Consider the following 27,730-nt stretch of genomic DNA (forward strand, 5'->3'; position numbering starts at 1 on the left):
TGAGATGATTTACCCCCCCCCCCCCAAATTTGCCGACCTTTGCAGAACTTGCTGCTATTGGGCTTAATGACCACAGTTGTGAGCAAGACTTTCAAGCATGCCTCTTTACCTCCCCGGTGGGCAGCATTTAGCAGAGGTGATGGTGGATATGACCTCAGGGGGGCATGATATACATATGAATGCCGCCTTTATTTACATATCAATGCTGCTGGCCACCGCTATTTACATGTATATGAATGCAATCTAAATTTACATATGAATGCCGGTATTTACATGTAAAACACAGGGTCTGCAGGTGAGTCATCTGTACACAATAGGGCAGAGCCGGGCAGCATTAGTAGCAGCACTTCACACTGAATATCGGAACACGGGACTTCAAGGGACAAGGGAATTTAAACCAGGATCGTTGGAAAGTATGATGCAGCTGCTTTGGGCCCCACGACAATGACAGGGCCCAGGGCAGCTGCCCCCTTTGCCCTGCCTTAAAGACGGCCCTGCTTGTATCACTTATGCAGAAATATCACAAATGCACAGAAGTTACTTCATGTTCACAAATGCCTCATATTACGTCATGATCACAAAAGTGGTTACCTCGTGTTATTTTAACATCCACATTTGTGTAAGACTCCAGTCCCAAAGATTACCACCTTGGGAGAATTGTGAAGCTCACTAAGCAGTCTACTGGGAGCCTCAGGAAAACATGCAAGATGGTAAAATGCCAATTCATAAGATAAAAATTCCAATTCGTAGAAAATAGGATATTTGTACTCACTGTAAAATGTATTGTATTCCATTGAGATACATGGGAATTTGAGACTCCTCTACAGGAGAATTGGACAACTAGCAAAAAATATTGTAGGCCAGCCCTTATAATCCCTACTCTACACAGCATGTCTCAGTTTTTCAAGAGCCTGACCAGAAGGGTGGGAACAGTGTCCCTCACTGGACAGCAAGAAAGGATTTAAAGTGGAGTTCCACCCACTTTTACAACTCTTCAGCATCCCTCACTAAACTGTGCACTGTAAACGAATTGGATATTTAAAATTTTTTTCTCAGCACCTACTGTATATCTGCTGTATTCATTTTTCACTTCCTCCTCCCTGGCCGCGGCCCATCGCATCATTTCCTGTTTGCAATGCCTTCTGGGAAGGGGCGGCAACTTCCTCTGACACTGCCGTTGTTATGGAAACCTGACCTGAAACCTATTACACTTCTTGTGCTGCGCTGAGCATGTACGAGATCTGCAAGGATGAGATCCAGGAAGAAATACAGTCTGGCTTCAGATGCCCACACTTAAGATGGCCACGGCCTGCTGTAAGTTTATAAAATAACAAACTACTGCTATAAACTAACAAAACAGACCTTAGTTTACAGACTAATTTTACTAGAATACATTAAGCTTGTGTATTATAGGGGTATTTTTATTTAAAAAGCATAATTTTGGCCAGAGCACCACTTTAATGTTGTTTTCCTGGAGCACAGTACAGGAAACAGGCTTCTTTAAATCATTGTGACTGTTATATGCAGTGACCTTCAGGTGACTGAACACTGGCTAAAAAAAGAAAAAAAGGACATTCCCCTATATAAACCCTCCCACTCCAAATAGCCTCAGTTTTGTGGCAAGCAATAAGGAGATCAGAAGGAGTGGGTTCTGATCTCTGTACACCGGGTAACAGATTTTACTGGAAGGTTTAATAAAGGAAATTTCTTGCCTGTAAATGTCAGAGTACAATACAGGACACGGGCTGGAAGTTTATGAGCTATAGGCTGCTACCTTCAGGTGAAAGGACACTGGCAAAGCTTTTAGACACACCCCTAGGTGTACCCCTAAAACCCTTCCTAACTCCTACAGACCTCAGTTTTTAGCAAGCAATGCAGATTAACAGAAACAGATGGGAGGGTGGCCTGTGTCTTGTACTCCAATGTACAAAGTTTACAGGCAAAACAAAATTCCTTTTATCATAATCAAACAGTACATGACACTGGATATTCACAGACCCTGGGAAGTGGGTAACTAGACATTACCAAGCAGTGGGTAACTAGACATTTGTGCCTAACATAAAAAAAAGGGTCAAGGACCAGGGGTGGCCCATCCATTAAGGGCGAACGGGCACCGACCCCCTGCTATCCATGCATCCAGCCCCTTGCAGGATGCTGGGTGCATGAATTATAATGGCGGGTGTGTTTTTTTGAAGCACTGATTAGAGCCAAGGGCTCTAACAGGCTTAAAAACAGGGCGTCTCGGGGCGCAGAGAATGCGCTCACAGCCCACCCAGGTGTGTTAGAAGAGCAAATGAATATTCTATCCTCCTGGCCAATCAGGAAGTGGGTCTGGTGCCATTCACCCAATTGGCTGAAAGAATAGGCGATCCTATTGGACGCCTAGGAGGAGGGGAGGAGACACACAGCCGCCATGGAGGAGGAAAGGGACACAGGAGTCGCTGCCCAATGCACGCTGCCTGCTGCCCAGATGGGGTAAGTGCCGGGCAGACCGGGGGGGGGGGGGGGGGGTGTTCACTGCCTCCCCTCCCCCAAATATAAAAAAAAAAAAAAAAAAAAAAAAAAACACTAGCCGCCACTGTCATGGAGCCAACTCAGGATGGCACTGAAAGAGCTCTGGTGGTTGAAACCTGCATCCACAGAGGTCTGGACATCCACCTTAGAGAAGGTAAGGTCAGAGGACCAAAGGATAGCCTTTCAAAACTGGGCAGCAGATGTTTGATGGTGGAACACCCAGCAAACCCCCACTGGTGCAGTGAGCACGTAAGGATACTGAAGTATCTCAGCCTTTAGGGCAACCCTGGGGGGGTGTCGATTGCCGATTCGCCAGAGGGTCGCGAATGCTGGTCCAATCTGGAAAGCTGGCTGAGACTGACCCGAAGTTACTGTGTGTATGCTGGAGTCTGTTCGTCTCGGCCAGCGAGACGTCACTTCTGGGAGAGGAGAGACTGTGAGGAAGTGACGTTCCGTCGCCATCTTGGTACTCTTGTCCACAGTAAGGCTACAGTTACAAGTCGGCAAGCGGACAACTTTTTACACCCACCGAAGTCTTGCGTTTTACACATATTTTTACCTGTAAACTATAGTATATAAACTCAGTTTACTAGTAAAAATAAGTGTAAAATACAAGACTTTGGTGGGTATAAAAAGATGTCCGCTTGCCGACTTCTAACTGTATCCTTACTGTGATCTGCTGCCTTGCTTTGTACCAAGATGGCGGCGACAAAACGTCACTTCCGGTTAACAGACGGGTTGCTGATTCTGACGGAACACCTGAGTGACTTTGGTAAGTCAAAGACACTAGTTAATAAAAGCATTTTTGTACTGTGTGTCACCGGCGCAATAAATATATAGATTGTGAAAAAAAAAAATTTATGGAACAATACATGTCATTTATATATAAAAGTCACAGTTGGTTCCTCAAAATTGGTTATTCCGTGCCAGTGCTAGATACATGTTTGGGTGCTATACACTTTGTATATCTAGCACTGGCACTGAAAAACCACTTTGAGGAAACTGAGACGTTTATATATGATATGTCTTGTTCCATAATATTTTTTTTCTTGCATAGTCACATCAGGTTATCATTTATAATATTTTACACATAGGTTGGCGCAGTTATTCTTGTGTACTAATAAAAACCTATAGGGTGTCACTAAAATGCTCTGTGCAAAGTATTGGTAAAGGGATCTTCTCCCATGGACAATATAGATCACAAACAAGAAGTGCTCTGGGCTGGCTGTTATCTTGCCCAAATATGATTTAACAGAGCTTTTCTGGTGGGGGATAGTGGCCCTTTAGGTGGGTCTTAATAGTTCCTATAATGGTCTCCTCTTGTCTGTGCAGCTTATGTCTCCCGGGGTCAATATTATACACTCCGCACTCCTCTCCCCGGTACATGGACTCTGCACACCGCTTCCCGGATCTCTTCCTGCCCAGCCAGGCACACCACACACTTCACCGCATTTAGAGTCAGAGAGCAGTCCAGAAGTTGTTTGTGTTGTTTTATTTAGGGGTTAAACTTGGATGGGGATTGGGAATATAGGATGCCCACTTGATCAAAGGATAGTAAGATTAGGACCAAAATTATGTACATTCCTTCTGCACAACTCTTGCTTGCAGAAACTCTCCACTTCCTCCAGCACAAACTCTTAGAACTACAGGTCCCAGAATCAGTTGGCACAATTTTTGGTTGATCTGGCACAAACTGGCACAGCCAGATAGAGAGAACCACCCTTTGCAGGCAGAGGCACCGACCCCTTTAGTGTAGCAAAAATGTCCCTGTGCTAGATATCACTTGTGGCTACTGAGTCCAGTACCACCTCTTCAGGCACTGCCAGCCATCCTGGCTGCAGCTGCCCCTTTCTCCTGCCCACTCCAGTCCTTCGGACTGACCTTGCATCCATCCCAGACTGCTCCCAGTCCCATCAGGCATGCTCTTCAGTCCTCTGACTGAACTACCCAGCCCACATGGCTGCTTCCTCCATGGAGACTCCCAGGCAGTGTTCTCCTGCTGTACTCAACCTTGCTACTAATGCCTTCAGGTGGAACTCTAGGTAAGATAACACTGCCGTCTATGATGTGCTCTGTCACTAACATCACACTGCAATGTTTGGTATCTGAGTCCCCTGTAGCAGTTTTATCACCTGTTGGCCCTGCCAGTACAGCTATTTTTCCTGTTCGTGTAGGAGGGTGACAACGCTCCATGGTCTGCAGGGAAAAGACACAGTGGCGGTGTCACCCTGTAGGAAGGGTAGTCTTAATTAGGTAAGATTTTATAATTACGTATAAACAGCTTGTTGATCAGACTCACGCTAAGAACTTGCTGTGGTCCGCTATGATGTAAAGCTATATGGCTGAGCACATGGATTTTTGAGAGGGAATTTAACTTTTTTAATTCTGTCTGTAGATGTGTAAGGCAAGAGACATGGGTGAGATCTTGGGATGGGGGGAGTCTTAAGTGCTAATAATAGTCTGTTATTGAAGCCATTATATTTTTATCAGCGAGCCCATGATAATGGATCATAGAGAGAAGAACCTTAAGAGAAGCTACAGAAGATATTTCAAGTATGGTTTTACTTCAATAATTGCAGCAGGAATTGAGAAACCACAATGCATTATTTGTAATAAAGTTCTATCAGCCGAATCTATGTAGCATAACTAACTGAAACGTCATTTTGAATCCAAGCATCCGAGCTTTGCTGGCAAGGATATCCAGTAATTTAAAAACAAAGCTGATGGTGTTAAGAAAAGCAGACTTGATACTAGCGGCAAGTACCACAAGCAAAACCTAGCAGCCGTTGAAGCTTCATATTTGGTGACTCTCAGAATCGCTAGAGCCAAGAAACCTCACACTATTGCTGAGGATTTGCTGTTGCCAGCAGTCAAAGACTGTTCGAGTTATGATTGGAGCTGAATTTGTAATGGAATTGAGTGCAATTTCATTAATTAACAACACTGTTAGCAGGAGAATAGATGACATGTCTGCCGATATTGATGATCAGGTAATCCAATAAATTAAATCTGCTCCACTTGCCACTTGGAATATTTAGCATCCAGCTTGATGAATCTGCAGATGTTGCAAACTGTTCTCAGTTACTGGTTTACATGAGGTATATTCATTATGGTGACTTTAAAGAGGAGTTTTTTTTTGCAAACCTCTTGAAACAACTATTGCACGTGATGTATTTGACACAATTGGTTCATTTTTGGAAAAAACACAAGATCTCTTGGGAAAAGGTTTGTGGTGTTTGCACAGATGGTGCTCCAGCCATGCTAGGATCACCAAAAGCCATTGGCACTCACTGTACGATTCGACAAATACTAGCAACGAAGCCGCTGCCACAAGAGTTGCAAGACGTTATGAAAAGTGTCATAAGTGCCGTCAATTTTGTAAAAGAGTGCTATAAACAGTCGACTTTTCAAAACTTTGTAATGAATTGGAAGCTTCCGCTAATGTTCTGTTATTTCACACTGAAGTGAGATGGTTGTCAAGAGGAAAAGTTTTAAAACGTGTTTTTGAACTTCATAATGAAATAAAAACGTTTTTTAATCAGAAAGTAAAACCGCAGTTTGAAGCACTTTTCAGCAATGAAAACGAACTGACGAAAGTAGCTTACTTGGTTGACATCTTTGCAATCTTGAACGAGTTAAATCGCTTATCACTTCAAGGACCAAATGCGACATGCCTCGATTTGTCTGAAATGATCCGATCATTCCAAATAAAACTTTATCAACAAAAATTGGATGAAAATAGAATTTACATGTTGCCCGACTTATCTGCTTTCTTTGAGGAAAATGACATTGAACTTAAGGGGATTAAAACAATAAGTTCTGTCAAAGAACACTTGCAAATGATTGTGGATAAAATTTCATCATACTTTCCAAATTTTCCTGACACCCTGTTTGCACTTGCTAGAAGTCCATTCACAGTGAAAGTTCAAGATGTTCCTGAGAATGCACAAGGGGAGTTCATTGATCTCATTGCCAGCGATGCAGCAAAAAATGATTTCTCTTCCATGTCCGTTAATAAATTCTGGATCAAGCGTTTGCAGTCATATGCTGTTCTGAGATTGTGTTGCGCCTTCTTCTATTTCCAACAACATATATCTTTGTGAAAAGGGCTTTTCAAGATTGTTGGTTATAAAGTCTAAATACAGAAGTAGACTTGTTGCAGAAGATGATCTTCGTTGTGCTCTTGCAAAGACTGCCCCGAGAATTTCAGATCTGGTGAGAAAGAAGCAACCTCAGCGTTCGCAATGACGCTTTCGTTTTTTGATGCATGGTTTCGCATCAATTTTGTAGCAATGTCGTTTACGGTTATTATATTAAGACTAAGCTTGCTACCGTTGTTACGCTTTGTTTTCACATGATTATACAATACGCTGAATACAGTTCAATACACAATGAATAAAAAATAAACGCAAGTCGTAAACATTTTATTCATTTTTAACATATGTCAATTATAAATAAATATTTTGCCATATATATTACACATTGTTTTTGTGATTAATCACTACGCTTTAAGATGTTAAATTGGTAAAAATTAAAATACATCCTGCATATCAGATATTTATATTTTGATTCAGAACAGTCGCAAAATTACAGCAATGAAGGATCAACGAAAATAATTTTACTGTTAGGGGTCGCCACAACTTGGGAAATTTTATCAAGGGGTCACGGCACTAGAAAGGTTGAGAACCACTGTTTTAGAGTATAAAACTCATGCATTGAGTTGTCTTCTAGCAAAAGTGGACTCAAGCAAGGTGTCCTTTCGAGACCCTACTGGCAAGACAAAGTATGTTTCAAGGATAGAGGCGATAGCTCTGACCACATCCAGACAATGGAATGAAATATATTTGGGGGTGCTAAAACTGAAATACATCTGCAAAATATGACAGCCACTTTTCCAGGCCATTTTGAGGAGAGATCACCCAAGGGTACCCTTAATGGGTTCAAACAGTGGTTGCTGCAAGGCAGAGATAACCAAACAGATCTCAAGATGATGCATCAGACACAAGGGAAATTGAAGCCAAAGGTTGTCCCTTACGAGTTAGGAGCCAAGTTCTGGTGAGGTTTCAATTGCAGTCCAGAATGCCAAGTACCAGACAATCAGTGGGGTTGAAATGTCTGTGTTCCCACTAGACTAAAAATAATGAGGAAAATGACAGCGTCAAGGATATCTCCTGCCCTTCAAGACCTTGGTTTCAACAGCCATGTTAAAAGTCAGTTACTGACAAGCCAGGTGGAACTTGAGGCTGCAAGTCTAACCTGTTTGGTAACGGACAAAGGGTCGTCTCCTAGAAGTCTGAGTATGTCTGTGTATCAGGTTCTCTTGGGCAAGTTTGGTGCAGTGATAATCACGGATGTCTTCTCTTTGTCTATTTTGCGGACAACGGCTATTTGATGTTGAGGAAGAACCTTCACTGGAATGAAGGCATAATAACCTGAATGGAGTCCAAGAACTGCCAGAGCATCCTGTGCGAGTGCCAAAGGATTCTTGGTCCTGGCTACAAACTGGGGTATTTTGTTGGACTTGGAGGCCAGGATGTCAACATCTGGGGTCCTCCATTTCCGACATCGGACACTAACGATGTCAAGATAAAAGAACCATTCCTTCTAATCCAAGCAGTAATAACTGAGCAAATCCACCATTTTATTGTCCACTCTTGGGAAGTTAACAGTAGAGATGGCTGGACAGTGTTTCTCCATCTTAGAGATGATCAGACTTCCTTTGAGGCTGGCTAAATCCCGTTACCCCCGCCTGAAGATGGATGGGATCCACTTCTGTGGCACTGCTGACTGCAACCTGATTGGGTATCCCTGAAGAGGGGTTCAGTGACGCAAGCCTAAAATTTTATTGCTCTGAGGCCCAGGATGTTTATGTGGATCTTTGCTTCCATGGGTAAATCGGCTCCTTGAACTGTGGGAGATTGGAACACTTTTCCCAGCCTGTGAAGCCAGCATCTATGGTAACCACCTTCTATTAATCTGAGAGAGGAAAAAAAAAAAACTTTCCAATTTCCAGGGTGGGATTGGAAATTCACCAAGCTACAGAATTCCTTGCTTGGCTAGAAAGAAGCATAGGAAGACCCAGAGAAGGAGTGCATTTATTTTATGCCAACAGAATGTTGTGTTGGAGAAGCGTTAAGTTGAACTGAGGCTACCAGGAGGCCAAGGAATCTCATGGAGAATCTCACTGAGGGATGTTGTTTGATCCTAAAGTCCAAGGGTGAGGATCTTCAAGAGATCAGCTTGTTTGTGAAAGAAAAAAAAAAACTTCTACCTAGACCAGGGATATGCAATTAGCAGACCTCCAGCTGTTGCAGAACTACAAGTCCCATGAGGCATAGTAAGACTCTGGCAGCCAAAAGCATGATGACATCCAGGGGTAAAGGCATGATGGGACTTGTCTAAGGCCACAAGCAATGTGAAAGAATGACAGGAGTGATAGAGATGGGCAGGCAGCAATGAGTTTCAGGGGCACCGTCCCCTTTGTCAAGAAACCCACGGAGAAGGGAAAGCCAGATTATAAACAGGGTGGATGGGGGGGGGGGGGGTGGCAGAGCAGACTACAGGACACATACCTAGTGACTTTAAATAAAATAATATTGCATAAATCACAGTGTGATACAATAAAAAGCAATGTGTCCAGTATGTAAATCAATGAACGTGCAAGTAAAAAGACCAATCTACAAGTACATTTTTTTATAAGAAAAGATGGAATGTTACAACCGCATGAATAAGCAATTTAAGGTAATAAAGAACTAATGCGCACAACCACGCTCTCAAAGGATCATGGGTGATGGAACAAAAATTAGAGAAGCTGCCAACATAAGGGGTGGCCTCACCCACCCTAGTAAGTAACGTAATAACAATCAAAAGTATGTGGCGCTAATCTAGGTGTACCCCTCATAATAAATCGAACTTTCAAATAACATAAATCTCAATACTTCCTTAATAGACAATACTCAATACTTCCTTGATAAGCAATACTAACTACTCCCAATAGGGGGCTGCCAAACCAACTAAAATATTAAATACTGGTGGTCATTTCAAATAGAAATATACAAATAAATCATCCAATGGATATAATATTCCTCAACCAAACTCTGTGGAAACTGTGACCAAAGGTGATTTTAAACTCAGTGATAATGATGAAATAAAATCTTATAGAATAAAATACCAATACCTCAAAAAGTGTCATATAATGTGCATAATTTTCCTCAACATAATAAATAAAAGCAAACAAAATTATTTAAATAATATCCAAAATAAATATTGCTGGTAAGTGGATAATACCACACAACTATAATGCAATATTAAATATAAAATAGCGACTCTATTTCACATATGTAGGCAAAAGTGATCAAGTGCAAGAAAAGTGACATTTGTGCATAGCATATATATAAATGCGACTCTGGAATGAACTCCCAAAATCCAACACCTCTCCCACTCCTACGTATTTCTAAATATAATTCAAAAATTGTGACATAAAATGTGATCAAAGTCCAAGAAAATAATGCTTCATGCAGTGTGATTCGTAATGTCCGTACAAAAGGTTGGTAATACCATGCCGATAAGGTGACTAAGTGCTGGATTCATTCACTTGAAAACTGGTGCAGCACACAGGTGTTTCCCCCAGCCTCTCACCTCAATCAGCGGCCCCCAATAGGCCAAGTAAAGCAGAAGGTTGATGTTTCTCTGTAAGGGGTGATGAGCCAACAGCTGTCCCCCTCTTCCACACGGTATGCGTGGGTCAGATTTTTCTCTACTAATCACCAGCGCTCACAAGGACCCCAAAATGATAATAGGGAAGAAGGAGATGCTTCCATAGTGAAGTACTTTCAATACAGATTTATTGTAAAAAATAGTAACTTACATTTAAAACCAAAACTGTCAGCAGAAAATAGCAGCAGAGACGATAAAAGCTTCCGGGTACGGCCGTCCCCGAGAAGCATCGGCACCTGGCTCCTCCTACCCTGACGCGTCATTATCACTGAGTTTAAAATCACCTTTGGTCACAGTTTCCACAGAGTTTGGTTGAGGAATATTATATCCATTGGATGATTTATTTTTATATTTCTATTTGAAATGACCACCAGTATTTAATATTTTAGTTGGTTTGGCAGCCCCCTATTGGGAGTAGTTAGTATTGCTTATCAAGGAAGTATTGAGTATTGTCTATTAAGGAAGTATTGAGATTTATGTTATTTGAAAGTTCGATTTATTATGAGGGGTACACCTAGATTAGCGCCACATACTTTTGATTGTTATTATGAATAAGCAATTGATATAGCATATAATAAATATATTTACCCCTGGTAAATAAAAGTAGAAAATTAAATAAATAATTGGGTGTTAAATGTAATAGGGATTCTTTAGCTAAGAAGGGACCGAACGCTGTAAGACCTACTTCATGAGGAATAGAGGTGTACAATGAGTTAACGTCCAATGATAAAATTAGGTATTCAAGATAGCTAGATAATAAGATTTTAAGAATAGATGTATAGATCAAGGGAGGTCGAGAGATAGGGGTGGGTGGGATGTGTGTGTGTGGAGAATGAATATATATATATATATATATATATATATATATATATATATATATATATATATATATATATACACACCTTTCAACATATTGTCTAATGTTCTTCTAATGTACATACATTTCTTAATTTACTCCATTTTAGTAATATACACGGTTTTATTTTACTGTATCACTATATAAATATATTTCAGGGTGCATTTTTATAGCTAGTAGCCAGCAATTTATGCATTAAATAGGGCAGACATTTGTAGACCTTTTGCTGTTAAGGACTGGTTATTGACTTTATTAACCACTTCTGGACCAGCCGCCGTAGTTTTACTGCGGCATGTTGGCTCAGCTGGGCAAATAGACGTTACCTTACGTCGCTTCGCCTTTTGGCCACTAAGGGCGCACGCAGCGTGTGCCCGGAGCCAATGCGACTGCCCAGTGATCGCTCGTGACAGAGCGAGAACCGGGATCTGTGTGTGTAAATCTGTGTGCCGCAATATCGCAGTTCTGATAAAAATCGCATCATCATTACTAGTAAAAAAAAAATAACATGCCATAAATCTATTCCCTAATTTGTAGATGCTATAACTTTTGTGTAAACCAATCAATATAGCATTTCTTTTTACCAAAAATATGTAGAATACATATCGGCCTAAACTTTTTTTTTTTTAAATATGTAATATTTATCATAGCAAAAAGTAAATTTTTTTTTTCAAAATTGTCGCCCTTTTGTTTATAGTGCAAAAAATAAAAACCGCAGAAGTGATCAAATACCACCAAAAGAAATCTCTATTTGTGGGAAAAAAAGGACGTCAATTTTGTTGGGTACAGCATCGCATGAGCGCGCAATTGTCAGTTAAGGCGACGCACTGCTGTATCGCAAAAAATGGCCTGGTCATTGAGCAGCCAAATCTTCCGGGGGTGAAGTGGTGAATATTAATTTTTAATTTTGCGTTTTACTGTTATTTACCTGGGTGAATAGATTTGTTCTAGGCTACATAAATTATGGTATTTATTCATTAGGTTGTAAAATTACATCTTTTCTTGTGATAAGAAAATGTACTAGATTGGTCTTTTTAGTTACCCATTCATTCATTTACACTGGACACGCTGCAAAATTAATGTTTTATTTAAATTCATCAGATACAGTTGCTCACAGTTTGGGAGCACTGAGTAGGCAGTGGACGCCTGTGGTGTACAACAGGGCCCTTTCACACTGGGGCGGGGTCGGCGGTAAAACGCCGCTATTGTAAGCGGCGCTTTACCGTCGGTATTCGGCTGCTAGCGGGGCTGTTTTACGCCCCACTAGCGGCCGAGAAAGGGTTAAAAACCACCGCAAAGTGCCTCTGCAGAGGCGCTTTGCCAGTGGTAAAGCTGCGCTGTCCCATTGATTTCAATGGGCAGGAGTGGTGAAGGAGCGGTATACACTCCGCTCCGAAGATGCTGCTAGCAGGACTTTTTTTCCCGTCCTGCTAGCGCACTGATCCAGTGTGAAAGCCAAACTACCCAGGGAACTACCCAGGGAACTGCCAGGCTTCACAATCGGCCTCTATACATATGGAAGCTGGAGTTCACAGATGGAAGGTTTTTCAGAGGGCTTAGCCGTCTCAGATTTTGAGCCTTTAAGGGCTTCCTGAGAAGGAGGTCCTGAAGAGCTGGGACGCAACAGCTCAGCGGGGGAGATTGCAAGACTAACCTCGCATGGTTAGTAAAGCGGCTTACCGGAGCTGACAGTTTTTTCCAGCAGGTTGCAGGAAGAAAAAAAAAAAAAAAAAGAAAACTGTAGTGCGTGCCTGGCTTTACATAACAATGATCCATAACAAAGGAAAGGGCCTGGTGATGTACCAAAACTGAAAAAAAAAAAAAAAAGAAAAAAAAAAAAAAAAAAAAAAAAAAAAAAAGGACACGTCATTTGTTTTTGGATGTAACACACAGAACACATGGTAGTGATGTGTTGCGTTGCACTGCTTTAGTGTTGCGGTACAATTCAAAATGAATGGCACAACATGGTAATGTACTTGTCGTGTATTACCACAATGCACTACAAAGGTGTAAATGGTTCATCAAGTGAGGAACCATAAGTCCACACGAATTGTGAGGTCATGACAAAGGTTTATTCAATTAGAACTACAATAAACTACTTTAAGTAACTGCATCCTAAAAAAGACCCTTATGTGCAAAGAGCATTTTTAACGTGGGATCAGGGGTGACATGTAAGAGGAATACAAATGCATGGTGAGGTGAGCTGTCCAGTTTGTTGAACACAAGCAAGAAGCACAAAAGAAACTGCCACGTAGGGAAGATTAAGGATTGAAGAGGGGGTGGGGTTATTAAAATAAAAACAGCAGGAGACTTACAATTAGAAGGCCCCTTTCACACGGACGGATAGAATGGTGCTTTTAGCTGCGGATTTTCTAATTTTCTACTGCAGCTAAAAGCACACAATGCTTTCCTATGGCCCCATTCACACACTGCGTTTAGCTGCGAATTAGATACATGCGGTTCTGTGCGGATAGAAAAAATAGAATTGACTGCATCCAGGAGCAATTTAGCGCAGCTATCCGCACATAACCGCAGGTAATCGCAGTGCACTGTGTCAGCTGCGGATAACAGCGCCGAGCTGCTCATCAGGAAAGGAAAAATGATTTTTCCTTTCCCAATGAGCGACAAGCACGGGGATCCGACTCGGATCCCCGCCAATGCCCGACACTGTTTGGTATGAATCTTGAGGCGGAACCCCACGCCAAATTTTAATTAAAAAAATGGCGTGGGTTCCCCCCCAGCGGCATACCAGGCCCTTCGGTGCTCGGATATGGGTCTGGTATGGATCTTGGGTGGGACCCCACGCCGTTTTTTCGGTGTAGGGGTTCCTCTTAAAATCCATACTAGACCGAAGGGCCTGGTATGCCCCTGGGGGGGGGAACCCACGCCATTTTTTTATTTAAAATTTGGCGTGGAGTTCCCCCTCAAGATTCATACCAAACAGTGCGAGTCGGCACCCTGTCGGGTTGCCATGGAAATGGCAAACCGCTGCCAAACGCGCCCGCAGCTAATCACACTGTGCAAATGCAGCTGATCGCAGTGCCTGGAGTCTTCAACTCCACAGGAAAAAAAACATGCTTTTAACTGCGGCAGAATAGCCGTCTGTGTGAAAGGCGCCTAAGAAGTAGTAGCACACACAAACTATCATGCTGACACACAGTGACTAACGACTGACAAATACTGCCAGCTGACTGGGTAAAAAACACAATGGCATGAGAGGCGAGAGTACCACCTCTCCTTTGCAAATGACAAAAAAACTGAACTGTGTGGTTGATTTAGGAAGACTCGAAATTATTAAAGGAGGCCGATATTCCAGCAACCAGATAGCAGTCATTTGACTCTCAAAGGAATCTAACACGATCTAATACGTCAGTTAGAATACAACTAACACAGGTGTGGCTTTCTCCACACTCATGGGTGGTCCTATGAGCAAGAGCTTGTCACCACCTTTAACCTGTTGCCGCCCACCCACCATCATATGACGTCATGGACTGAGCAGGGATATCTGAATGATGCCTGTAGCTACAGACATCAGATATTGCCATTTTCAGCCGGCGATTCCCTACACCATAAGAATGATCATAGCAGCTGTTCCGTCGCTTGATTGTTCTTACGTGAGGCGAGAGGGGACACCCCCCCTCCCATTGGTGCTTCTACCTACGATAGGTGAGTCAGAGAATGGATCTGCCGGCCCCGGATGTTGATCATAGAGATTTCCGGCGGACCAGATGGCCGCCAGAGTCTCCATGATCGTCGGAGGCTGGGCGTGATGTTATGATGTCACGCCCAGCCTCTGCATGCAAAAAAACAGCGCCGCCTCGGCTGGGAAGCCATGATCGGTATATTTTTTTTCTTCATTTCAGGCTTCCCAGCCTAGTGGTGAGATGTGGGGTCTTATTGACCCCATTTCTCACTGTAAAGGGGACCTGTTATGTCATATTCCTATTACAAGGGATGTTTACATTCCTTGTAATAGGAATACAAGTGATCGAATTTTTTTTTTTTTTCAAAAGTGTCAAACTAAAAAAAAAGGAAGTATAAGTAACAATAAAATGTTTTTTTTTTTTTTTAAAGCGCCCCTGTCCCTGCACGCAGAAGCAAATGCATACGTAAGTCCCGCCCACATATGAAAACGGTGTTCAAACCATACATGTGAGGTATCGACGCGAACGTTGGAGCGAGAGCAATAATTTTGTCCCTAGACCTCCTCTAACTCAAAACATGTAACCAGTGAAAAAATTTCAAGCGTCGCCTATGGGGATTTTTAAGTACCGAACTTTGGCGCATTCCACGAGCGTGTGCTATTTTGAAGCGTGGCATGTTAGGTATCTATTTACTCGGCGTAACTTCATCTTTCACAATAAGCAAAAACATTGGGCTAACTTTACTGTTTTTTTTTTTAAAGCATAAAATTTTTTCCCCCAAAAAAACGCGTTGGAAAAATTGCTGCGCAAATGCTGTGCGAGATAAAAAGTTGCAACAACCGCCATTGTATTCTCTAGGGTCTTTGCTAAAAAAAAATTATATAATGTTTGGGTGTTCTATGTAATTTTCTAGCAAAAAAAAATTATGATTTTTACATGTAGGAGAGAAATGTCAGAATTGGTCTGGGTGGCAAGTGGTTAAACTTGGAGCACTGGCTTTTTCTTTTACGCCATTTTAGCGAGACACTTGCTAGTGGAGCTACATTCTACTTCTAAAAGGGCTGTTGTGCAAAATCACTCACATTTCCTCAAATCTTGCTAGCACAACATCTGCTTGCACGCAGTATATATTTTTCTTTATGCTATTGTTTTTTTCTCCAACTCACACTCTAGTTGCTCTAATGCGCCAATAGCCTGGATGGACTATTGGGTATATTGTGCTGTTATTCTTGATGTACTACTGAGTAGACCATCTGCAATGCTGATTTTATACAACCTAGACACTCTTAACCATCTTCTTTCTTTGAGGGTGACTTACCACTCCCCCCTTTCATTTTTATGATTTTTGCGTTTTACCCACTTTTTTTTTAATATGGTACCCATTTCTTTTCGATATAAGTTTACAGTGAATATTTTGCCTCTGTTAGATGGTGGATATGTGTTGCCATCTCATCTATCTTTATTTGCCTTTATATACATTCTATAGACCAGCTCCTGTATTCACAAGTAGGTTCTTTTGATCTTAAATTTTACATGTAAGAATACAGTGCTCAGCATAAATGAGTACACCCCTTTTGAAAATTAAGATTTTAAATCAATAAACACAAGAACAATTTCCAAAATTGTCCGCTGACATCCGCTGCCCCATAGAGGACAATAGGCGATCTGATTGGGTCTGCCTGAAAAACTGACAGGTGGGACCCAATCGGTCCGCTGGTGTGAAAGGGACCGTAAGCTTTGCTGATCTTGTAGCCTTCACCTGTCTTATGTAAAGAATGTTTTTTTCTTTCTCAGGCCTTGTGACATTCCTCTTCCATGTGGTGCCATTGCTGACAGCATGAAATGGGAAGAGGCGCTTTTATAATGGTATGCTGGACACCTGTTTAATGAATAGTTACACTTACCTGTAGTTGAATTCTTATTAGGATTTGGTTGTCTTTATGGGACACTATACTACCAAATACTCCCACAAATGTGGGCCATTGATTGCAACCAAGATTTGTTAATTTGACACACAAAAAAGTATTTTTCCTAACAAATTTATTTAAGATGATGTTGCAAAAATGAATACAGCCCAATGAAAGTCTTAGGATTTTGTCTAAAATGTAACTTTTCTCCTAACAAGAATTCAACTACAAGTAGGTTTAATTATTCAACAAACAGGTGCCCAGCAGACAGAGGATTATAAAAGGGCGTTACTTAAAGAAAACCCCTTCCCATTTCATGCTGTCAGCAATGGCACTACATGGAAGAGAAATGTCAACACCTGAGAAAGAAAATAATTTCTTTACACAAGAAAGGTGAAGGCTAAAAGAAGATCAGGAAAGCTTTACTCATCAGTCAGTATACTGTAGCAAAAGTGATACAAAAATGTAACAAAGATGGAACTGCAATCACCTCACAGAGACATCCATGGAGGTTAACACCTCAACAGCAGCGTCTTCTGATAAGAAGGGTTGAAGAAAATCACCATGCAAGTTCACTGCAGTTAGCTAAAGAAGTAGAACGCCAAACTGGGGAGATAGTTTCCCCTGACAAAATACAGCGTACACTGCAGAGGAACGATATGCATGAAAAATAGGATTTTTTTTACTTACCGTAAAATTCATTTCTCTGAGTTGATTGACAGACACAGCCTTCATAACGATAGGGTTATATTGCCTCTATTAGGAGTAGGACTAGGCAGAACAAAAAAAGCAAACAATCACCTGTCTACGCCCATGGGCCGTCCTTAGTCAGTATATAACCCACTCCCTGCTCTATTCAGTTTAGTAGCAAGCAGTAATAGAAGTATCAAAAGAACTCCATAGAGGAGTGGGTGCTGTGTCTGTCAATGAACTCAGAAATGGATTTTACGGTAAGTAAAAAATCCTATTTTTCAGCATGGGTCCTGGCAAATTCTAGGCAGGCTTTTTTTGTGCATGGACTTTAGGAGAGGCTTCCTTCGTGGACGACACCAATGCATATCATTCCTCTGCAGTGTACGCTGTATTGTGTCAGGGGAAACTATCTCCCCAGTTTGGCGTTCTACTTTTTTAGCCAACTGCAGTGAACTTGCAACTTGAATTTTCTCATTCGTTCATTGACAGACACAGCCTTCATAACGATAGGGACGTCCCAAAGCAGAGCCAACATCAGGGGTGGGAGAATGAAAAATCCCAAGGCTAATACAAGAGCCAACTAGGTAACAGGAACTTCACCCAGGACACGCTGGAAACCAACCTGAACGATACCCCTTCAAAGAGGGAATAGACCCTCTAACCAGCGGCCTGCAAAAAACTTGCGGCCAAAAGAGGCATCCGCAGATGCCAACCCGTTCACTTTGTAGACTTGTGAGCATGTACACTAAACCTGCACAACGGACGCATGATGACCGAAGGCCCAAGAAGCCCTAAGCGCCCAAGAAGAAAGCGCCGTAACAGGAAAACAGGCCCCCGATTCTTGACAAAATAGCCCTCCATCCAGAGAAGGGTCACAGAAAAAAAAAAACAACAGAACGCCCCTTTCTTGGCCCGTCTGCCAATACCCCTTCAGGGCATATAAGGCAAATTCCTTGGAAAGTGCTGACCAGGGACACAAGAAAGCAACACAATGTCCTTATTCAAATGGAAATCCAAGGAACAAACCCTGTAAAAAAGGGCAAAGCACCACCCTAACCTGGGTAAGGTGAAAGACAAGATAACGCCCCCCCCCCCACTTATTGACACCCTGTGAGCGGAGGCGATAGCCACCAAGAGACCACCTTCCACCAGAGTAAGTATTGGAAACTCCCGAATATCTTGACAGAGAGATAGAGAGGCTTCTAGAGAACCAAAGTTACCAAGTTCAGATCCCACGGCAGTAGAAGAACCGCACTGGTGGAAACAGACGCCTAACTCTTGGGAAAAAAAAGATAAACACCAGGAAGTGCGAGACCAGGAGACGCTGAAGAAGACCACCCAGGCTGACACCTGGGCCTCGATGGTAATCAGGGCCCGTTTCTTCTACCCTCCCCCCATCAACAGTGTTGGAAACCGCAGCACCTGGCTCATCACAGCCAGGCCATTAAAAACCAGCGACTCTAAAAACAGGATGAAAGAACAGTCCATGAGACAGTAGGTTCTTCCTGAGAGGCAGTTGCCCAGGAAAACGTTGGCGACCGGGTGCACCCGGTAGGTGTACCCAGACCACCGGGACCCAACCGGATCCAATGGAATGACTGGAATCCCCACAGCTGTGATCCTGCCAAGAAGACACCGCAAAGGCTGGAGAGAAGGAAAGGCATAGAGCAAACGTGGGTCACAAGAGCCACCAGAAGCTCCCGCGACCTCGCCAGTAACCTTGGTACCATCCTGTTGAACCAGGACGCTACCTCAGGGGAGCCACAGCGGAGACAAATACAATGAACCACTGCCCCGCGAAGAGCCCACCCCGTGGTCCAACCCTAACCAACTGAGGTATCCATTTTACAGTATTCTACCCCTGGAAAGCATATGCCAGAAAGGGCCGGAACGAGAGGCTCTCCCCACTGGAGGATACTGGCAACAGCCAGGGCCAACAGCCTATCTTGGCCTGCCCTGGCGAAAGACATAAGCCACCGCCATTGCCTTGCCCGACTGGAACCATACCCAGGAGCCCCAAAGTCGACCCTTCCATGATCCAGACTAGTCTGTTCGCATGAAGTTCCAAGATATTACTTGGTAGTGCGTATTTCATCAACATCCAACAACCCTGAGTAGAGCTCAGTCCTAGGACCTCTCCCCACCCGGACAGACTGGCATTGGTGGTCACCCTGTTCAATACAAGGAGAGAAAGGATATACCCCACCGAACCAGATAGCGAGGCCACCAGACTAGGGAAAACTCTGGTTGCCTGACTCAGCCGAATCCGATTGTCCAGAGACCCTGGGCATTCGTCCCATTATGCCAGGATGGAGCTTGTATGGAACTATGCAAATGCAATTGCCTCCAAAAAACAGATATCATCGGACCCAACCCCACATGCAGATCCGCAGAGCCGCCCACCTGCTGGACAGTAAATGAAAAAAAAACGCAGCATGCAACTTCCGGAGTATTGTCCGGAAGAAGAAACACACTGGCCAGAGCTGAAGCCCGGGTCAGGCTCAGATAATGCAACAATCTGGCAGAGCCAAGCAGACATCCCAAAGTATAGTCTTTGCTGAAATCAGTCAAGGTTTGTATAAGAATTACGGTGCTCCTCGGAGTAGTTGAGGAGTCGGAGAAGAAGATTGTCCAGGCAGCCAAGGATCGCAAACCCCCACTGATGTAACCACACCAGATCCAGGGCCAACACCTAGTGAACACCCGAGGAGCGGTGGCCAGAATCAAAGGGGCAACACCACACGCTCATAATGCTCCGCACCCACAGCAAAAAAACTAGGAGGTGCTGGTGACGGACACATAGCAGAATGCGTAAGTAGCATTTGTGGCGTCGATAGAAACCAGAAAGTCCCCATGACAAAGGAGTGCCACCGCTGTGTGGATGGACTCCATCCTGAACTACTGTACCCCCATCAGGCATGTACCATGCCCTCCATCCTGTAGACTGAACAGGTTTGAATAAAACCCCTGAAAACAGGCTCAGTACGGGAATATCCTCTACAGCAACAGGGCTTGCACAGCCCCCCTCGGAGAACAGCCAGCAGTCTGAGAATAGCCATCAGTCTATAATGTTTGGGTGTTCCAAGTAATTTTCTAGCAAAGAATCCAAACGGTCTTTAACTTGTAAACACCACATTTAAAAAAAAGAGGCCTGGTCCTTAACTGGTTAAAAGTTTTACCGATTACCAGGTTCGAGTTAGAGGAGGTCTTTTGATTTGAACATTGTATTTTTGCGACGAGACTTACATATGCGTTTTATTTGTTGCGCGAGCACGCAGGGACGGGGGTGCTTTAAAAATGTTTTTTTTTTTTTACATTGTCCCTTTAGAAAAAATAATTTTTTGTCATTTTTATTGCTGTCACAAGGAATGTAAAGATCCCTTGTGACAGTAATAGGTGGTGACAGGTACTCTTTATGGAAGGATCAGGGGTCTAAGACCCCAAATCCCTCCTTTGCACTTAAATGTATTCAGCTTGCCATAATAGGCGATTCTGAATACTGTCTTTTTTTTTTTTTTTTTTTTTAATTGGCACCATTGGCAGCCGAGTAAACTAGAAGTGACGTCGCAATGTCGCTTCCGGGATTTTACATCGGAGACCCAATCAGAGCTGAATCCAGCTTTGTTCGCGTCTCAGCCTAGCCGGCGGACACGCCGGCTGGTGGCTCAAGTCTCCCAATGGGACAGGAGGCCCGGGTAAGGCGACGGAAGTCCCCTCCCACTCCTTTAGGATTACAGCCGATCAGTTGTCATCACTAAAGAGCCAACCGCCTGCGCATCTTCATCCTGATATAACCCCTTCAAGCCATGAACGCAAATTTGCATACGGTCGGCGCAAAAGGGGAAAATTTATATATTTTTTTATTTATTCTTTATAATTACATAATTGTGGAATGTTTTATTATCTCAAACTGTATTCACAATATATATGCACCTTGCACAGACTGTAGAGCCATTTGGCATTCAGACACCAATGCATCACATTTTTTGGTATTTATCAGTTTTAGTTGTGGGAACACAATTGGTGTTAGCAGCAGCCAGATATAAGTGGTCACTTTTAGGTTTAGAATATCTTACACTTTGACTGGTAGCACAGGAGTTTCACCTTGTTTTCAGTCAATCTCTCCGAGATATCTACTCTTGTAGAAAGCTAAACACTTGGCTGCAACTGTGCCGGCTACAGCATAAATCATGTGACAATCTGATTGGTTATTATGGTCAATATGGGTTTCCCTTAAGAAACTTTATATCATGTGGCCCTATTATCTTGTGGCAAAGCATTATACTCTGTCAGGCATTGTATAGGTTAAATGCTAGCACTGAAGTAAAAGTTCTGGATGCCATTTTAAAAAAGCAGCTTTATTCAGCCAGCTGCAGCTCAGAGTTATTTATGCTCCAATTACTTTTTGAGCGGGATAAGGGGGGGGGGGGGGGGGGGGGGGCGTCAAGAAGAGGAAGAAAAATATCACAAAGAAGAGGACAGGATAAATGAGAGCTGCTTGTGATGCTGGGACATGAGCACAGGGTGAGTATCTTCACATCATTCCAATAAGTGTTGAATGCCTTGCATTCTAGCCCTGATCAACAAATCTCTACAGCTTTGACATTTAATTTACATCTTATCAAAACCTTCCTATTTTAGAGGACACAAATATCTGCTGTGTGCTACACCACACGCTAAGAAAATAAATGACAGACAATGCTACATACAGCACTATGCAATCTTTTAAAGTGGCATTGAGGGGGAATAACTGCATTATTTTGAAATTCATGCCTTAGAATATTTAGTGTATTTTATATGGTATACAGCTTGTTTTCCTCAAATGTGAGACCATTTAAATCCAGAAATTGCTTAAAATGCCTCCATTGCTTTAGAAACCTTTTACTGAATGCTACAGTTAGATGTAGAACATAGGTCCTTTCACAGAGGCATTCAGCCTGGATCTGTCAGTTTTTTTAGACAGATTCAGACTGAACCACAATGCAGGTCTATGGGGGGGGGGGGGGGGGGGGGGGGGGGCAATGAATAATCAGTCGCTTACATCCGCCTACATCCGTGGCAGTTCAGGTCAGTTTTTCTAAACTGAACATGGCTGTGTTATTTTCCGTTTAGACAGATCTGAAGGATATAAAACGTGTCATCTGTTTACGTCCACTTTTGGGCAAGAAAGTTTTTGTTTATACTTTCGTCACCTATAAGTTTCTTAAATTTTTTTAAAAAAAAATGCAAAAACCACAAAAACCACACTCCAGATATTTCTGCATGCATGTTTTTAACATGTTTTTGATGTGCTCCAGTCCATTTTTGCTGAGTTTCTAGAAGCATTCCCAATGCCTTTTTCTTCTTTTTCCACTGTACTGGGATCCGGCGTGTTTTTGATGTGTTCTGGTGCGTTTTATCGTATTCTAGTACAGTCCAGTGGAGGAAAAGTGCTGTCTGTTCTACCCTTTTTTCTGGAACTGGAACGCCCTGGGACTGACCGCACTGGTGTGAACTATGCAATTGGAAACCATATGAGCTACTTTCCATGCGTTTTTGATGCAGAAAAAAAAAAAACACGCACTGGACTGCATGTGGTGTGAACTGCCCTAAAGAAGTGCAGCCAAAGTTCGTTTGGCTGTACTTCTCCTGTGGATTCACCAAGGTAAGTACGATTTCTCCATAAAAAACAAAAAAACAAAAAACACCCTCAACCTCTCTTTTAATGTAAATTGAACTGAACTAACATAAGCTGAACTGAAGTGCAAAACTGATGTAAACTGAACTGAAGATGAGTGTGTCAACTGATGTAAACCTTCTAGAATCAGCATTCATCAGTTTTTTCTAAGCAAAAATAGTGAGTGACTGAACTGATGACGCTTGTGTGAAAGGACCGTAAAGCTGTGGGACAATTTAACAGATGCTTCAGCTTACGGAACGCAAAGACTTCTGTGTCTGCCAGTTTCATTCACATTTTTCAAAATACAGTTGGTAAAGCCGACTACAATACACTACTTTGTGTATGGAGTGATCTTTTGAAAGCCTAGCTATTTTTTTGAAAACTGGCACAAACAATTTTGAAGTTAAATGAAGGTGCCCATCAGCACAACAAAAACCTTAGTGCTTATTCTGTTGCAAGTATTAAATATAATTGCTTTGAACAGGTCATCCTTCTGCATACTATAAAAGTCAGGGATCTCACATTTTCTCAACAGTAGCTTTCACGTATGCAAAACAAATTTTCTCCCAAAAGGCTCAGGGTTCATGCAAAAAGAATTCTACAAGTCTAGTCTTTGTTCAGTATGACACTAAACAGGTAACGCTCTTTAATTTTACCTGAACAATGGAGTCCAGGGATAGTTTTAGGTATAAGACAAGTTAGATCCAAAAGTAAGAAAAGGTCCCCACCTCTGTAATAATTGCCTTGTGCCGTTTAACCCGCTTCAATTCCTCCTCAAAGCCAACAGTGTAACACTTAGAAAGATTGAGGGGCTTCCCACTTCTGCAGAGCACAGTTTGGCATTTGCCCACATTGGCAGAGGTCAGTGTAAAGCAACTAGTTGGATCCATAGGGTCATGCTTTATGTGGCAAAGAACAGCAGAGCCTCCTAGTTTTTGTCCGGCAGTTCCCAGCTTCCTAAAGGAAAAAAAAAAATATATATATATATATATATATAATCATAATTGAGTTACTTTCCATAGTAATTAATGTTTAATTTTTGGCTGCATTCATAATTTTTTTTATCGCTTTGAGGGAATCTATAGCAAAATTGCTGTGTGTTCAATATCTATACAGAATATATATTTTTTTTTTACAGTGTAATTCTTATAAGCCTGCAGTCGCACCTTTTTTAGGCGTATTACAGCCATTTATGTGTGTGTGCCAAGCTTCCAGAGTTTGTTTCCTGGGCTGGGTAAGGGGAGGAGAGAAGGTTCCTCGGGCATAAAAATAATTCGCTTATTATGCATTTACAGGCATTCTCATTGAAGTCTATGGGATAAAAAATGCCAGAATACGCAAAGAACTGGATTCTGTATAGTCAGGTGTAGGGAAAGGAGCAGAAAATGTGAAAGGGGCTAAATATTATAATTTGCAACTTGACATCAAAACATTTTTTATTTTTTTTGCAACAACTTGCCGCCAGTAATAATTGGGAAAAATGCCTTGTGAAAAAAAAGTGTATGTGAACAGGGAAATGTAAAGAGGCTGCAGGACATCAGAAACATTAGAACGCAAGGAAGAAAACAAGTAAAAAAACCCTTCTCTCCCAAAGTTTTCAAGGAAACGCAGCATTTTACTATCAACATGATCTGTATGGCCATCCAACAAAAATAACTGCAATTAAAGCGATAAATGTACCCATTCGTACACAGCTTCCGACAGTGAAGCCTAATAAGCACTACAGTATTAGGTTTTTTTTTTTCCTTCAACCCAGCGTCTGAAACTGACAAGCTTGGTAGGAGTTCCTGTTCTAACTATCCGAAGTTAGTAAAGCAATCTCCCCCGCTGAGCTATTGTGTTCTGACAGGGGGACTGCCCCTCTGCCAGAACACACCATTGGCTGAGAGCACTGACCTTTTCAGTCATGCCCCTTTGACAGAAGCCAGACATTTGTCTGGCTTCTGTTGGAATGGCTGCTGTACACACAGCCCGAATGTCAGCCCATTTCTATGAAACCAGCCAATACCGCCGATATTTAAACAGAGTGTGCGGCCCTTTAGGGTTTGCATCTACTTTACCAGACCTGGTGGTGCCTCCAAGCCCTTCAGTAATCCTTTCCTATGCATTTTATCAGCAGCAATCCCTATGCCATCACAGCTATAGCTCACTGTCAATATGGTTGCTGTGACCTCACCCTTTCATAGTGAGGAAGCTGGCTTATCCAGAAGCCCCTTTTTTGGCTTCAGTCTTTTTTGTTCACTCGATTCCTCCATCCACACACTCCATATGGATGGGGAATCCTCCTGCTGCCTTATTGTATTCTGACAGCGGGGAGACTTCCCCACCATCAGAACACACACCGATCAACACCGATTTTCTTTCACTCTAGCAACAGCAATAGGATGAAACACCCTTCTGCAATCTGAAAATGCACAAAAATCCTCCCTTGCTTTGTTTTGCTTCAGCACTGTTCCCTTTCTCTCCAATCAGCGACACCCACAGGCAGTCTGCCACTTTGTTGCTCACCTGCTCATCTTTGCAGCGTACTTCACAGTAATCTCCACCTGCTGAAACATCATGGCCTCTTTCTGCTCCCTGTCTGATTTACCCCAACTGCTGTGAAGCTAAACCCTTCTTTCCCCTCTATTGTAATGGTGCTATCCAACTCATCTTTAATATCTAAAAAATGCGTGCACATGGCCAAGACCATCTTCCTGCAACAAGACAGCAATTGTGTGATTAAATAATTCTGCCATTTCCTCATAGCCAGTCTGTGGGGCTATGACTAAATTAGCATAAGAAGAGGAAATGGGTGCATTAACAGCGCTTGCAGAGTACAGGCTGCTTTTGCGTCTGAGGGCAGGAGGAGAAAGGCTTTATCAGCCACCTTACTACCTCCTGTGTGTGGTGGCTGTATTAAACTAGCACTTCAAGATCAAGTACTAGCTCCACGTGCAGATCATCTGCCTCTGACTTTAGGTCTGCCCGACTCATTTTTATCGGGGGGGGGGGGGGGTTGCTTTAATTTAATTGTAACAAAGGCAATAGGGGAGTAAATCAGCAACAGGCATGAGCTGTGGCCCTAAAATAAAGAAACAAGGCACTAACAAATTAAAATAAAATATTCCACCCCCAAAAAAGATTCTACACTTACATTTTTGCTTCTCCCTGCATTTACCACTGGCTGCAGGATTCCCTCCGCTCCATCTGCTGCAGTCTGTCGCTGCCCTTGAGCATGCTATAGCTCTCCCAACTGTTGTGCCACTGACCAATTTGCTTGACATTCTTTTTGTAAGAATACATTTTCCTATAGCCTTTAGATCTGCTGTGGCTGCTATGACCACTGGTCAATTCAGGCCCATTACCGCTAGATTAAAATAAAAAAAAAAAAAAAAAAAAAAAAAACACCACACAAAAACACACACACGTCGCAGCCAAAACTACCGGAAAAAGTTGGCAATAATCAGATTGGGCTACTGCTGCATTTAAGCCAAGCTAAATGTAAAAAGTTGATAAAAAAAAAAAACAAACACCACAATTACAACGAAAATATGATGCTTGAATACAATGTCCCTGATGCGGTCTGTGGGGAAAAAAAAGGAAATGTAAATTGTTGCCATTTATTCAGAATTTTTTAAAAAAAGGATTATATATCTGCAGTTAGGCTATAAAGGAAAAAAAAAAAAAAAAAAAAAAAAAAAAAAACAGAGTTAGGTACCTGGTAACTCCTTTTCTAGGAAGTCCTCAGGGGCAGCATCTGAGAGATAGGGCTCCTCCCACCTAAAACAGGAAACACATCATCCACCATTTAAAAAAGCTGTCACATACCTCAGTAATATACGTACGTATGTACGTATAAAGACGTATAAGTACGAGGAACAACAGGCAAATATACACCATCCTTCCATAAAACTCCCGCCTAGAAAATAAATAGGAACGGGTATGAGTGCTGCCCTGGAAGACTTCCTAGAAAAAGAGTTACCAGGTACCTAACTCTGTTTTCTCAAGTCGTCTTCCAGGGCAGCATCTGAAAGGATTTAGCCAGAAATACTACTGAGGTGGGGGGGGGGGGGGGGGGTCTACAGCCTAAAGGACCTTCCTACTGAAAGATTGGTCATGGCTGGACAGTAAATCTATCCTGTAATGTTTTGTAAGGGTAATGAAGCTCGACCAGGTTGCCACCTGGCAGATCTGGTCTGGCGTAGCTCCTGCTTTCTCAACATAAAGATGACTGAGCCCTGGTAGAATGGGCTAGGATTCCCTTGGGTGGTAGCTGGTTGAGATTGGTAAATGTAAGAGATGCTAGTCCGATTCAACTGCCAGCTTTGTGGAGCTATTGAGGCGAACCCCTTCCTCTGTCCATACGGATGTCAAAGATTTGAGAAATTACCTCTGACTCCACTGAGAGGTTCTACATATAAACTATGAAGAGCAGCAGGGAACTCCTAAATGAAATCAGTTTTAGGAATTGTACTGAAATCAATTCATCTGTGGGCCATGGGAATAATGCTCCACACACTGGGAGACAGTAGAAACCCTAGACCATAATTTCCCCTACAACTCCTGATGTGGCCAAATAGCTACTAGTGAGTTCTTTATGCATGTATCTCTTTGATTATACTCCAGTTGTATATGCATCTGTACTTGTATATGGATTGCCCAGGAGACCTACCTTCTTTGACTTCATCCAGCAGACCATCAAATCCCACACATTCAGGCAATACCAGACACATTCCCTGGGTCTGACACTGGTAACTTTATA

At 42.5% G+C, this 27,730-nt stretch overlaps 1 protein-coding gene across 1 annotated transcript in view; it reads right to left on the reverse strand.

Annotated features, from left to right (window-relative positions):
* The window catches only part of PHLPP1 (PH domain and leucine rich repeat protein phosphatase 1), a 272,841-nt gene that overhangs the window by 3,140 nt on the left and 241,971 nt on the right, over window positions 1–27,730 (reverse strand). Inside the window, 2 exon segments of the mRNA XM_073630923.1 lie at window positions 8,442–8,451; window positions 23,715–23,943. Coding sequence (XP_073487024.1) covers window positions 8,442–8,451; window positions 23,715–23,943 — 239 coding nt within the window.

This window comes from Aquarana catesbeiana, linkage group LG05 (genome assembly GCF_042186555.1).
Source record: "Aquarana catesbeiana isolate 2022-GZ linkage group LG05, ASM4218655v1, whole genome shotgun sequence".
Classification (NCBI taxonomy): Eukaryota; Metazoa; Chordata; class Amphibia; order Anura; family Ranidae; genus Aquarana; species Aquarana catesbeiana.